The sequence below is a fragment of the Lampetra fluviatilis genome, chromosome 32, assembly GCF_964198595.1.
Source record: "Lampetra fluviatilis chromosome 32, kcLamFluv1.1, whole genome shotgun sequence".
Classification (NCBI taxonomy): domain Eukaryota; kingdom Metazoa; phylum Chordata; class Hyperoartia; order Petromyzontiformes; family Petromyzontidae; genus Lampetra; species Lampetra fluviatilis.
Window position 1 is genome coordinate 5,166,427 of NC_136306.1, and position 14,252 is coordinate 5,180,678.

Sequence of the window (14,252 nt, forward strand, 5' to 3'; positions counted from 1 at the left end):
AACATGTGGAACTGCAAGATTAGAGGCATTTGTGGACCGGGCCGAGACCATCAAACATGCTACACAAGAGAGCCTGGTTTCACCTCTGCTGGGAGAATGGGAGTTGCCTTCGTGATGAAAGCAAATGTATTTGCCTGGTCTCAATGATCCCAGTGGTACCGCTTTTTTTGTGTACTGAACCCTTCTTGAAAAACAATGAAACACAGCTCTCTCGTGAGTATTGGCTTGAAGTTGTACTTGTTTAACTAAGTGGGAACTCAAGAGACCAGAACAATCTCGAAGATGACATCCGCATCGCTGATGTGAGCAGAGGTGGAAGGAACGCTTTTGCTTGAGGGCTTGACCTCTCAAGAAAGTGACCAGATTTTCTTTTGAAAAAGAGTGCCACTCAAATTTTTGCCAGCGGCACCTTGGCAGAGGATTTTTTTTGGAACTCGCGAAGGTGGCATGACTACAGCACTTTGTGCAACCATCACAGGCTTTGCCACGACATCTGAAAAGGCTCTACCTTACACAATCGCAAGACCAGCACTGCAGGCGGGTGGGTCGATGTTGCTCTCTGCCGAATACAAATGTGTCCCTCAGTACTGGGCTAGGTCAAAATATGTGCCAAACCAATGTTTATTTTATGATTTATTTTTTGACTGCAGTCATCGGTCAATAGGCTGACACCATCAAACGTGTTACATCAGACAGCGTGGTTTCACCCCTGCTGGGAGACTGGGATTTGAACCCAGGACCTCAGCAGTGTCGGCTGCCTTCATTAAGAGTTTCCCCCCTGAGCCAATGCGGGCACCGCATTGTAAAATGTTTTTACGTATTTTGCTTGCGCAGCTGCTTTTTCGTATTTATTTTAACTTAAAATATTAACGGAAATAAATTAGTCATTGTTTTCATAATTTAGCGGAGTGTGGCCATCAGCGATGCTGACCGCGATCCTGGTGTTAAAGCCGCATCGATAACAAAGACCGCTCCTTTTGAAAACGCAACGGGCATAACTCAAAGCGCCAGTGGAACCCCACATCCTCTCAACCTAACCTTTCGGTCTCGCTCCTACCACTCAAACCTTAAACAGGGCCCGGTGCAGTCATATACCTCTTCTACTCGACAACCGAGCGGTGCAGAGCCAACCCAGCGTGAGTTGGGAGGCGCCAGATTGTTTCCACTGCAGAAGCCGAGCCGTGCCACTGACGTCACACGCATTGAACAAGTCCGAGTAACGCGCGAGATGATCGGTGACACTGTGTCCTCAAGTGTACCGAGGGCACACGCAATGAACGTCCTGCTTGGCCCCGGATATAAATATCTTGTGAGGCCAGCGTATCACGGTTTGGTTCCGGCTCGCCATGGCAAATAGCTTCAGGAAAACCACAAGACCGCCTGGTTGTCTCCACTGTGATAGTGAGATTTGCCGTAGTGGGGAAAGATAAATGTATCTGCCTGGTCTCAATGTTACCACCTGATGCTGGCTCGACTCGGAGCAACCAGTTAAAAATGGGGCATGTTGAAGAGGACTCCGTAGTTTCCACAAACGCGGAGGCCACCCCAGTGCCTGTGATGGCCCACCCCAGTGCCTGTGATGGCCCACCCATGTCCCCGTGGTCACTACGCAGGTGTAGTTTTAGTCTCAAGTCATCCCATAGCTGCTACGACCACGGGCATGGGAATACAGAGCGATGGGAGGGGGGGGTCAAACAGCCACACAACTTTTGAATGGCGCTGCCAAATTATATACTGCGCAATATAAAACATTAAGTCATTATTTATGTAGCGCACTTTACACCGAGGCATCTCAAGAGCGTTTTAAATAAAATGCTATTTACAACAATAATGAAGAATATCAACAAAGTAACGCAACCTCGGCAATTTGATTGAAAAACTAATAAAAGTTTCAATCTTAACTTAAAGCTTTTGTGACTGCAGGAATTCATATTCTTGGGTCTTTCGGTAAAGTCACGTAGATAGGTTCAAAGAAAATAATAAAAAATAATAGAAAACTACGACGTTTCTTATTGAGACACGGGGTCCCCCAGGGGCCACTTATCCCCTACCAACTTCTAATCTTGTTAGCACGCATCTGGCTTGCTAGCAGTGGCATTTAACCACGTAACGTGTTGTGCACGGCATGCGTCTGTTAATGTGAAGCCATCATCATTGCAGCGTTCTACAAAGTCGAGCGCTCGGAGCTCTCGCCGCTGCGCTGCGTCGCTCCACTGAACCCGTACACACACCGGAAAATCGTAGAGATGAAAAGCGAACAGCTGGTGGGGGGGGGGGGGGAGACATACATAGGAGGATAAACGAGGGCAGCATTGGGTATTTATTTCAAAGAAGTGAAAAACAATCAATACTAAATTATTGCGGAGTTATGGGGCAAACACGGATACTATTACAATACCCGTATCCCTGCACAAACACACACCTAAGCGTGAAGCCTCCACCATCTGTTTTGTAGGACAAGGGGTGGATTGACACAGCGCAGCCTTGAACACCAAAACAACGTGGCATCGTTGTTCGCGAGCTTCTATTCGACATTATTGCAGTCCCGTCTCTGTCGCACATGCGTGTTCGTATTTCCTAAATAAAAATTGTTTGGCAAACAAAGAGATTTTGTTGCATTTTACTGCATACGAAGGTTTGCCAGCTGCTTTCTCGAGTCACTTTAGTAAACAATGCACAGCCTCGCTGTCAATCCACTGATGGATGAAGGCCTCCCATGTTATGTCGGCCACGAGAGGGTTGTTCGATCATAGTTCACCACTGCTGGTCAATGCGGGTTTGTGAAGAGGGAGCCCTAGGACCGTTTCAGACGTCATTGGTGCCTCATGCTAACTAGAATCTAGTCTGAACCACCTCTACGGGGAGGGTTTGCCGTGCTTGTTTGTTTCACACTTAACTTCTAATTTAGCAATTTTTGGAAGAACGTAATCAACCAGGCTGTGCGTTAACTGTGTGCTAACAGACTCTCTGTGTTGCATTGCATTACACTTGCTAATTTTACTAAATTTGCTTTCTATCGGACTTGTTTATGGGTTCATTCTCTCCGGGCGCTATGGGCAGTAATTCCACACAACGCTCCGTGCTTGTTTGTTTAGAAGTCCAGTGCCCAGCTCGTCCATCCCCTATGGGCAGGAATTCCACACAACTCCCCCTCTCTATACTCTTAGGTTTTTTCGGTAAAGTCACATAGGTAAAAAATCTAATTAATAAAAGTAAAATAAAAATCACGACGTTTCAGAGGCAACACAAGCTTCCGTCTTCAGGTGGAGGAAACTCATGACGAAACGTCGTGATTTTGATTTTACTTTTATTAATTTAAATTTTATTTTTTACCTACATGACTTTACCGAAAAAACCTAAGAGTATGAATCCTTGCAGTCACGAAAGCTTCAAATCTAGAATCCCCCTCTATTTAAGGCCTCGACACAGAGACGTTGTCTTTCTATGTGCCTATGTGTGTGTGTCTATCTGCTTGTGTGTCTGTCTCCGTGTCTATGTTTTGTCTCTCAAATTTATCAATCTTTGGAAGAACGTAATCCACCAGGTGGGGTGTTGACTATTTTGTTGGCCGACTCCGTGTTGTATTTCATTATATTTCCAAGTTTACTATGTTTGTTTTCTCATTCATTAGTACCCGATGATGGTTGCTTGTGTTGCAATCGAAACGTCGTATTCTATAATTATTTAATTTATTTCTACCTGACTTTACTGAAAGAACCAAAGAGTTATTCCTGCAGTCACGAAAGCTTCGAATCTAGTTCGTAGCTATAAATTAATCTCTGGTCAGTGTTCATAGCGCAGTGCACAAACACCACTATGCCGATCCCGAGACTTGAATTTAAACTTTAAATGGGCTCTGCATGTCCCAATTTTTGTTCTATTCAATAAAAGGCACTACATTTTTTAACATCTTATTAGAGTTAACAAGTTTAGAGCCAGGGTTCGTAATCTGGTTAGGCGTTGTTCTCGTATCACTTTAATCCACCTCAGGGTTTTACTCTTTCGTGACAAAGCCCATCATGTCCACTGTGGTGGATGTGATATTTCACAATCCAGAAACGCTGTTCCAGGAATTATATTCTCACGCCACATCCATTTCACCTCATTCTGTCCTCGTGACACTGCGGTGGTGTGCACAAAATGTACGTGAATAGTGAGTGCCAAGGGTTACCATATGTCCGTAGGGACACCACTTAAATTTAACTTCCTTGTCCTCAAGATAAACCGTTTATAATAACGTATTACAGCAACGTAGGGTACAAATTAGAGTTTATGGATAGGCGCACCATGTACTGTATGCTAATGGCCGTGCTTTACGCCTATAATTCTTACTCCAAGGCAGCCTGTAAAGTATCACTTGACAAACGAATCCCGGTATATGACACTTTTGATTAAATGAAACGTGTTCAACACATCTGGCAGGTGTTCTTTTGACTCCGAGAATAACATAAAATCCAAAAGTTTTGCTTAGATATTCTTTTAAAATCATTCATGCATCCGAGAGTTAAGCAGCCGGCTTAAAACTTTTTATCCGTTTAGAATCCAATCACCAAATGAAAACAAGGTTCCGTCTCAGCAGCTTGGGTTAAACTTCACGGTTCCAATCATCCTCAAATTTTATTCACCGTAAACAAATGTTACAAGGACCCCACAGCTTCTCATTAAGGCCACATTGGTTATTTGTCGTCTTCAAAAGTAACATTTAACATCATGGTTTAAGGGCCACATAGAACTCAAACAGGCCCCGACACCCTGATAGAATAAGCAGAATATTATCTGGGTTCACAATTTGCATTTATTTGCTCAAATTATTTTTAAACTCATGTAAACACAACTTTTGGAAATAGAGCTGTGCTCTAAAAAAAATATAAAATTATTTAAAATGTATCCAACAAGATCATATTTATTTTTCGCCAAATAAATGCACTAGGAATGCGGCGAATTAAAATGTAATAACCGAGCAATGTCTCCAAATTTAATTTGCAAATCCATAAAAAAAGACCAACTGTTGTTTCCATCTGTCATTGACGTGTGTGGCATGAAGACGCGCGCGTATGAGTGTGTCACTTGGTAGCAGGACTTGTCCCAACAGTCTATAAACTTTATTACGGCGGATCCTTGGCACTGAGAGGCAGAGTGATGAAGCTCACTGTGCAATGTCCACGGCGAGCTCAGTTCGATTCCAGGCCACAGCTAACACCAGTAGGGGGAGCCATACGAACCAGTCAATCCCTTATACTGGTAGGAACCTCTGGTTACACCAGCCCACAGGGGATTATTGTGTCCGTCCGTCGTGCAGGGAGGGGCTGGGTGGGGAGGGGGTGGGGAGGGGCTGGTCACCCCGTGGTGCCCTTATAAAACTCAACGTTTAACCTACTCACGCCGGCTTGTGCCCGCCCTCACAGTGGGGCATATTTGCGGAATACACCACGCCGCCGTTGACCCTGGCCATTGACCGAGCAACCCAACGTTCCTACCAGCTCCCTCCGCAGGAACGTCTTATTGACTCAGCATTAACCTGGTGCAGTGTATCTACATTAGCACTCAAAAGAACCAACACGAACTGGTATGGTTTTCGCCAATGCTACACCCCCCTTGTGCACCGTGCTGACGTGAATAGGTGCTCACTAACAGCACTTCTTTGCCCCCAAACAGGCTACACACAGGTCACCTTTGCGTGTATGTTCGTCACTGAACCCGGGAGCCAGGTCTCGGGCTGCGGGTTTAGGGGGCCAGTGAGCAAACAGCTTTGCTGTGGGGTGTCGTGTAGGCAGCTCTATGAACAACTGCTACAGAGCTGCTCCATAAACACCTGCGTGGAACGTGAAGCTCCACTCCTCCGTGGCACCACAGCTTAGGTCTGATCCTGGCCAAACAAGGCTCCATCCCCGCATTGTGTAAATGTGTCGTTGTTGCTTCTTTGTCAATCCACTGTGGTGACGAGGGCCTCTCCCCATGCCCTTGCGGGTCGTGTTTATTCTGTCATGCGGCGGCGAGCATAGAAGTGCAGTGCAACCAGTGTGTTTTTTCTCTTCTGAAACTCTCTGTTGCCCACCAGCAGTCTGTAACACCGGTAACACATCCCCTGAGCACTATCCCCAAGCTCAAAACAATCCTTAGCTTGCGAGTTATGAGTAAATTGGCCAAAGGCACGTTACACGTGATAGAGTGCAAACATATCTCACTTAATACAAGATAATGGCATTAAAATCATAACCCAAAGCTCATGGGGATAAATGTAAACATTAGAGTGCTGGAGTTGGAATATACGGAGTAAACATTGCCCCGACCACCAACCCCTCCCACTGCAACAACTTGAATAAGAAATTAAACGACTCAGCGAGGCCTTACTGGGTAAATTCTAAAACAAATATCAACATATCCGTCAATAACACTGTGCCATTAAAAGTAAAAATACAACCAGGCGACGTCAGGCAACGGGCCTTCTTCATAGCCCATTAAGGACAATTGGCCAGAAACGTCGCTTAGTATATATTTTTCATTTTAAGGCAGTGCTATTGACAAAAGTCTTGATACTTTTTGTTATTTGTGCACCACTGCCAACGCAGCATCAGCCCGATGTGTAGACGATAATAATAACACGAATGAATGATAATTGTTTTTTACCCTTTTATCTGGCAACAAAACTGACACCTTTTTTACAAGGAGTCATGTTTTCATTTACCACAATACCTGCAGTCGGAATGCAAACAAAAAAACACAACTCTGATAATGTATGCACTGTCCTTCAAATTGAGGTGTCAGTTTTGTTGCCAGATAAAAGGATAAAAAAACAATTCTCATATTTTGCTACTGGCAAAGGAGGTTCCAATGGAATAACACGAATGTTCACTCGATTCCTCGTCCACGTGTTGGCGGGGAAATTACGTGAACGCCTCCCGAAACACACACGGTTTCTTAACCAACGTCATCGAGTGGCGAAATGACGTTGATATTGATCACAACGTCGATGTTAATCACAAAAAACGCAGTTATTAATCACAAATCTGTGATCTCTAAAACGCGGCAGTGAAGTTCTCAAACCGCCATTTCCCGCCAAGCTAAATTCAACCTCGCACAACGAAAATAAACCTCAGACCAACCAGTCCCCTCGTAATAATTACGGCACAACGATGCTTTTACCCTCATTGTAAGCATTGTAGGTATTTATTGTAAAGGATAAACATAAATCACAAGGAGAAAACCATCAACGATCAGTGTCACGACGCCGCCTTTCAATCAACGCAAGAATACAGCACAATTATACAAAGCTCTCATAATTATATACGTGTATACTACAAAAATAATCACGTATTTGCGCCGAAAACGATTGAAAACATTGACATTTCATCGATAAATATTTGACTTCAATCCTTACCCGGAACTGGTACAGCCCAACTGGGCGCAGCCATCTTTCTACTGCCGCCAATCCGCTCAACGTTCAGCCCCATTGCGGTACCTTTATGCGCATGCGCATACACCCCGCCCCCCCAGGGAGGAGGGAGGGAGAGAGGGGAGGGGGAGGGATGGGAGGGAGTGGGAGGGATGGGGGGGAATGGAAGGGATGGGGGGGCTGGGGATAGAGTGGTGGGGGGGGTAATGGAGTGATGGGGGGGAGTGGTGGGGGAGGGATGGGGGGGGGGATGGGAGGGGAGTGGTGGGGGGGGGATGGAGTGGTGGGGGATGGGAGTGGTGGGGGGGGATGGGAGTGGTGGGGGGGGATGGGAGTGGTGGGGGGGGATGGAGGGAGTGGTGGGGGGGGGATGGAGGGAGTGGTGTGGGGGGATGGAGGGAGTGGTGGGGGGGGGGGATGGAGGGAGTGGTGGGGGGGGGGGATGGGAGGGAGTGGTGGGGGGGGGGGATGGGAGGGAGTGGTGGGGGGGGGATGGGAGGGAGTGGTGGGGGGGGGATGGGAGGGAGTGGTGGGGGGGGATGGGAGGGAGTGGTGGGGGGGGATGGGAGGGAGTGGTGGGGGGGGGGATGGGAGGGAGTGGTGGGGGGGGGATGGGAGGGAGTGGTGGGGGGGGGGATGGGAGGGAGTGGTGGGGGGGGAATGGGAGGGAGTGGTGGGGGAGTTTGATTGACCGAGGTGACCGGAAGCTGCACAGCAGCAGCAGCCGCCACCTTGCTACTGCCAGTTCCGGCGCCGCAGTCGCCATCTTACTACTGCCGTCCGCCCGCCCACGTTGCGGGGTGACCAAGATGGCGGCGCCCAGGGCAGGCATGCTTCTCCTGCCCCGAGTCACCGCCGCGGCCGCTCTCCGAGCGCTGAGGCAGGGTCGCCGCCTCGCCTGGAGCTCTGCGCCGCTCAGACGCCACGGCAGCAGCGGCAGCAGCAGCGGCTCTAGGAGCTTTCTCGACGTGCACGCCCGAGGTCTCCTGCACGACGTGTACCCCGAGGCGAGCTTGGAGTTGCGCGCGTTGCTCGAGTCCGCGCGGCAGTGCGTCTACTGCGGGTTCGACCCCACCGCGGACAGCCTCCACGTGGGACACCTGCTGGCGCTGGTGCTCATGCTGCACTGCCAGCGAGCCGGCCACGACGCCGTAGCCCTGGTCGGAGGCGCCACGGCGCTGGTGGGCGACCCGAGCGGCCGCGCGGGGGAGCGGGAACCGCTGGACGCCGAGGCGGTGGAGCGCAACGCGGCGAGCATCGGCGACAGTCTCCGCCGAGTCGCCAGCAACCACGAGGCTCTGCTGTGGCGGCCAGAGAGCCAGGGACCTCCGGGGGGCAGGCGGAGGCAGCTGGGCGCCTTTGCGGTGCTCAACAACGCGAGCTGGTACAGGGAACGCGACGTGATTGGGTTCCTGTCCACGGTGGGAAGACACTTTCGCATGGGCACTATGCTGAGCCGGCACAGCGTGCAGTCGCGACTCAAGTCTCCCGAGGGGATGAGCCTCGCCGAGTTCTCCTACCAGATGTTCCAGGCGTACGACTTCCTGCACCTGCACCGCGAGCTGGGCTGCGTGGTACAGCTGGGAGGCGCCGATCAGCTCGGCAACATCATGTCGGGGCAGGAACTCATTCACAAGTACGTCCTCGGCGTCGGCGTCGTCACACCACCTCGCGGATCGGGGAAGAGACTCCGTGGAATTTGTCGAATTCTGCGTTGAGGATAAGGCACTTCTCGTGCCCTGCTGCACGTGTGCTATGGGGCATAGAGATGATGATGATACAGCTTTTGTGAATTTCGGAATGGTTTTCAAATCGTCTTTTTTGATCGAATTAAAGAACAAGCAATCGCTGCCGCTCCCCCCCCCTTTTCAATCCACTAGTGGATGAAGGCTTTCTCACGCCGTGTTGGTCACGGGTGTTGGCCACACTTAACCACGTTGATCCTTGGTGAGGGCCCCCCCCAGACTAGTTCGCTGTGGCCGGGGATCGAACTCATCGCCAGGTTCATCGCGCGATGCCCGAGGCACCGTGCCCACCGCTCCACCACTCTTGCTCGAAAAATGTGTCTTGAGAGTTAACGATTGATATGACTGATAACGAATTAAAACTACCAAAAAATGGTGCTACACTCAAAGACCGGGACACATGCACATCCTTAACTTTAAACCAATGCACGGGAAGGGCATTAACCTACTCCTTCATCACAGTTTATTGTTTCCTCCATTCTTCTCCACTATCTCATCACCTGCTCGCAGGGTGACCGGCAAGGAGGTGTACGGCATCACGGTGCCACTGATGACGAGCACCACGGGAGACAAATTGGGCAAGACGGCGGGCAACGCTCTGTGGCTCAACCGCGACAAGACGTCGCCCTTTGATCTGTACCAGCATTTCATTCGCCTGCCCGACGCAGAGGTCGAGAGGTCAGTGGCATCGTTGTAAAAGATGAACGCTGCTCCAGATAGGCTGCGTACTAGGCAATGTATGCATATAAATGATCAATTTCGCGTGTCATTTCGAATGATACATATTAGCTTTGCTGCATAGCTTGAGTTTGCATGGCAGAATAAAACTTGGTGCTCGTTTCATTGGGGTTGTCTTGTGTAGATCTCGGCCCCCTCCATGAAAGTGTGGAGTTAATGTCTGCGCTCCTTGTCCCCAGGTACCTGAAGCTCCTCACATTTCTGCCGCTGGCCGAGGTGTCTCACGTGATGGAGCGGCACCGGGAGACGCCAGATAAGCGCGGGGCTCAGCGCCGTTTGGCAACCGAGGTCGTGAAGCTCGTGCATGGCCAGGATGGGTTGGAATCCGCAATCAGGTCAGCAACTGCGAAGCTATTAAGTGTGCAGGCGGTGCAACTGCACCCGGGCCAACAGGCCACAGGGTACCAGGTGCTGGGCTGCATTCCCTGCACCAGGGTCACTGATGGCATTACTGAAACACTCCCACCTCTCCGCTCTCATCTCACTCGATTCCCCTCCACGTCCTCTCCTCCACTCGTAACCAATCCTCATGTCCGCACCACCAGGTGCACCAAAGTGCTGTACGAGGGCAGCACGCAGGACCTGGAGGTGATGGACGACACGGAGCTGCGGGAGCTGTTCCGAGAGTCGTCCTTCACGGAGCTGGTGCTGGAGCCCGGCACGTCGCTGCACGAGATGTGCCTGAGGGTACAGGCGGTGCCCGAGGGCAGCCATGGGTACGCGGGAGCAGTCGCGCGTCACCTTGTTCGTTGGGCACGTAGCGATAAAGTGGATGCGTCGATTTAAAAAGTTCCATCGCTTGCACGTGATTGGTGCCTGCATCCATTATGGATTATATGTGAACAACTGAAGTACCAAGTCAAAAAAATATAGAATGACAAATCGAATTGTGACCCCCCCCCCGCCACCCCGTGCATTGTGCAGGGCAGGGAATCGTGGTGGTTTATGTTTCTAGTGCAGCACTTTGGAAGCAAGGCCACACATACCAATGCAGAACCCTCCTCAAAACGTTTTAAGACTTAGTGAGGGTGTCCTAAATAAAAAAAAAACATTATAATTGGGGGGAGCATTTGAAATCACTGGCCGCAGCTAGCATGGCATTGGGGGTGGGGGCGGTGGGGGGATACGAGGCCGAGCAGTAGTGCATTGTCACTTGTCGCAGAGGTGCATGTTTCAATCAACGAGTGTAATAACCATAACGATGCCATGCGCTGTCTGCTTCACAGTGGACATTAAAGATCTCCTGACATCGTCAACGAGTAGGCCAGTATGCCAAATTAGAAAATTACTGATTTCTCAATTAGGATTCTAGAGCAACCATAACACCCCCGACTGGGACACTGTCCCAAGTGGCCATATCTGAACCGGTCCAATGTGCTGCTCGTGCGCCTTTTAATTCGCAGCCTGCAGATGATCGAGAGCGGCGGGGTGCGCGTGAACCACGAGCGGGTGACTAACCCGGACCAGGTGCTCGTGCTGGGTCAGCACGTCCTTCGCAACGGCCTCTCCCTGCTGCGCATCGGCAAGAAGAACTACTACGTCGTCAAGTGGCTCAACGTGTGAGTGCGTACGCGAGAGTGTGCACGAGGGCCGGCCTTCTCCAGTGTCCACGGTTCGTGCCGACTTGTGGCTGTCGTCCGCAAGTGAGCTGCCTTGGCCGTGGACCCAGTTGCAAGTTCGACCCATTTGAATGTTACCTGCTGTTGGACGGGAAATTTCTTTACGCTCGCCTGAAATACTATGATCTTTTCCATTTCGTTCAAGAAGTAGAGAAGAGTCGGGTGTCGTCCGTGCACTCATACGCGCAATTGGCAGGTCTCGTCGGTGGAGCTGAGCCTGTGTTGGAAATTCTTCATGGACGTTCAAACGAGTGTACAGAAGATGAAGCTCGGTTTAATACTGGATGGTGGTGATATTGGGGCTTATTCAGTCCTAACTAGGATATGAATTCATGATTTGGTGCTCAAATGCTGAAAGTGATAACATGCCTGGGAAGGAAAGTCATGAATTTTCACTGAATGCATGGCTGTTGGTGCATTTTAGATTGCATCTTAAAATATATCTCAAAAGCTTGGAATATTAAAAAATTGGGTTGAATTCAGACTTCTGTTAACCTCTTAACTTGACATCCAGTTAAGTTTTATTTTGAAGCGGTAAATTGACATTGTTAAACTGTTACCCATTCACAAGTTAATATATACCCATAGTACACAAGTACCCTTGTGTATTGTACAAATAATATCTATGTATAATATACTCGAATAAAAATGTAAGTTTTCAAAGCAGTCTCTTTTAATATTACCACTTATAGACTAATCCACACTGTATGTCAGTTGCCTTATTGCAGCAATACATCTAAATACAAGTTGGACTTGTATCGTCTAAGTCCTGTCAGGCAGATAAACTGAACTTGGGTAGAGTCAACAGCACGGATGTCTGGGAGAAGGGCATTCTAGACCATGGTGGCAGCATAAGAGAGCGAGTGACTTCCCGCCGAGTGAACATTGACCGGGGGCTTTGACTGCAGTACAAGGCTGGGTCTCCCATTGCACGTGGTTCAAGATAAATGGCCCAGCTTCCACGGCAGGCAGCCTCACCTGGACCCACTGGGTTCTGCAGGCATCATTAAGGGATTTCTACAGAAGCACCACCTCCCACAGCTCCCCACTCCCTTGAATGAACCTGATATGTGCGTGGATGGGCGACCATGCATGATGGGTTGTTATAGGCTGCAGGGCTACGTTGTGGGGCAGCAGAGGGCAGTGCAGGACATCCTTATAAACTTACACTTCTAATTTCCCATGCTTATGCTCCCCCCACGCAACCCACAGACTAACATGGTGAAGTATGGTCAACTCACTCCCAAGACCCACATGGTATAGGGGAGCACTCATTCAGCAGTGGATTGAAGGGCTTTACACACATGTACAATTGAAAAACCAAATGATAACATTTTCTGTGGTCGTTTGTGATCACCGGGAGACTAATTCACCACATTTGAGAATCCAATTTTACTGTGGGTGTTTTTTTAATCCAGATTCGAATCCAGGTCTCAATGGTTCTGGATCAGTGCTCCGCCACGGAATTATGCCCCCAAACCACCCAGCCCACTCTGGGAAAACTTCCTTATAGAGCTCCGTTTTGGAGTGAGGCAAACCCACCTGATTTGACATCGCCTGTTTTTTAAACTCTCAAGCCCATAATTAATTGCATAAAAACCATTTAACAAATTCATAAATATGAGTGGCCTTAAAAAGGAAAAAATATATGTGACGTTTTGGTCAATGGCCCTTCTATGAATAAATGTCAGGATATAGGAATTGGTTTTATGCTTTCTGGCAATAAAACAGGTGTTAAGATGTTAAAACAGAAAGGTTTCTATTTGGTGTTTTAACATCTGTTTTATTGCCATAAAGGGTAACATCGATTCTTATATTGATACTGCAAGAAAGGTCCCATGATGAAATGTGAGGAGTTTGTTATTTGTGCTTCTCCAACACTGCCAACGCACCAGCAGCAGCATCACAATGTTTCATTTGAAAAGCGCATAATGAAGTAGACGCCAGTGCACGCTCCAATGCCTTCACCGATGTCTTCACCTTTTGCTTTTAATGACACATGTATAATTGTTATAAAACAAAAGGAGTCTTACAATTCACCGGGAGCCATACACGGCAGCCACTGCACGTGCCACTGCCTTCTCAAAAACCTCGTGGCATTCTCGTCCGTGCAACACAAAACAGGTTTCATTTCATTGGGGACTTCAGGATAGCTCATGCACGTATAAAAAAAACACACGCCACTCAAATACCCCCATGAGAGTTATATTTTAAGCCTGTGCCCTAACAAATGTCATGCCGGCTTAAAACCCGTGAGACGGTTGCAGTGTCAACATGAGCTCAAATTTGTATTTTTTTTTCTAGCAAGTACAACCAGGGATTCATTTCAGATCAGTCTGCCCGGGTCGATGACCCTCAATATGCATCCAGCACACCACATCCAGTGCACCTCCCGGTTATGGCCGTGCCTACTAGTCACGTGACTACTTGTGCAATTTAGCAACCGGGATAATATTCGGCGAGAAATTAACGCGTTTGTACAACAACAATAATTCTACGTTAATGAGTTGACAGATTCAGCTCTTATGCTTTGTATTCTAGCCTGGGCGAATATCATGCCAAGCAAAATGTTGAGTACGCATTGAATTCTGCCACTTTCCATACTCAAAAGAGACAGATTTGCATTAAAGTCACTCAGAAAGTCAGTGCAGCATCATCAGAACCGAAAGAGCAGGCCCCTGTATATTTTTTCATTCAATTTCATGGACACAGTTTTTTACGAGCATTATTTTCTTTCACAATTCAGCAGGAGCTTTA

At 48.6% G+C, this 14,252-nt stretch overlaps 1 protein-coding gene across 1 annotated transcript; it reads left to right on the forward strand.

The window, feature by feature from the left end:
• The first annotated feature begins 8,053 nt into the window (after window positions 1–8,053).
• Window positions 8,054–12,083, forward strand: YARS2 (tyrosyl-tRNA synthetase 2). The gene is made up of 5 exons (XM_078871379.1): window positions 8,054–9,029; window positions 9,649–9,816; window positions 10,056–10,211; window positions 10,422–10,592; window positions 11,280–12,083. The coding sequence occupies exons 1-5, from the start codon at window positions 8,203–8,205 to the stop codon at window positions 11,437–11,439; spliced, it is 1,482 nt and encodes a 493-aa protein (XP_078727505.1). The 5' UTR covers window positions 8,054–8,202; the 3' UTR covers window positions 11,440–12,083.
• Window positions 12,084–14,252: the final 2,169 nt, after the last annotated feature.

Coding starts and splice junctions, on each gene's coding strand:
- YARS2 (XM_078871379.1), top strand. CDS start 8,203: ATGGCGGCGCCCAGGGCAGGCATGCTTCTCCTGCCCCGAGTCACCGCC. Junction 9,030..9,648: donor GGGCAGGAACTCATTCACAA/GTACGTCCTCGG, acceptor ACCTGCTCGCAG/GGTGACCGGCAAGGAGGTGT. Junction 10,212..10,421: donor GGGTTGGAATCCGCAATCAG/GTCAGCAACTGC, acceptor CCGCACCACCAG/GTGCACCAAAGTGCTGTACG.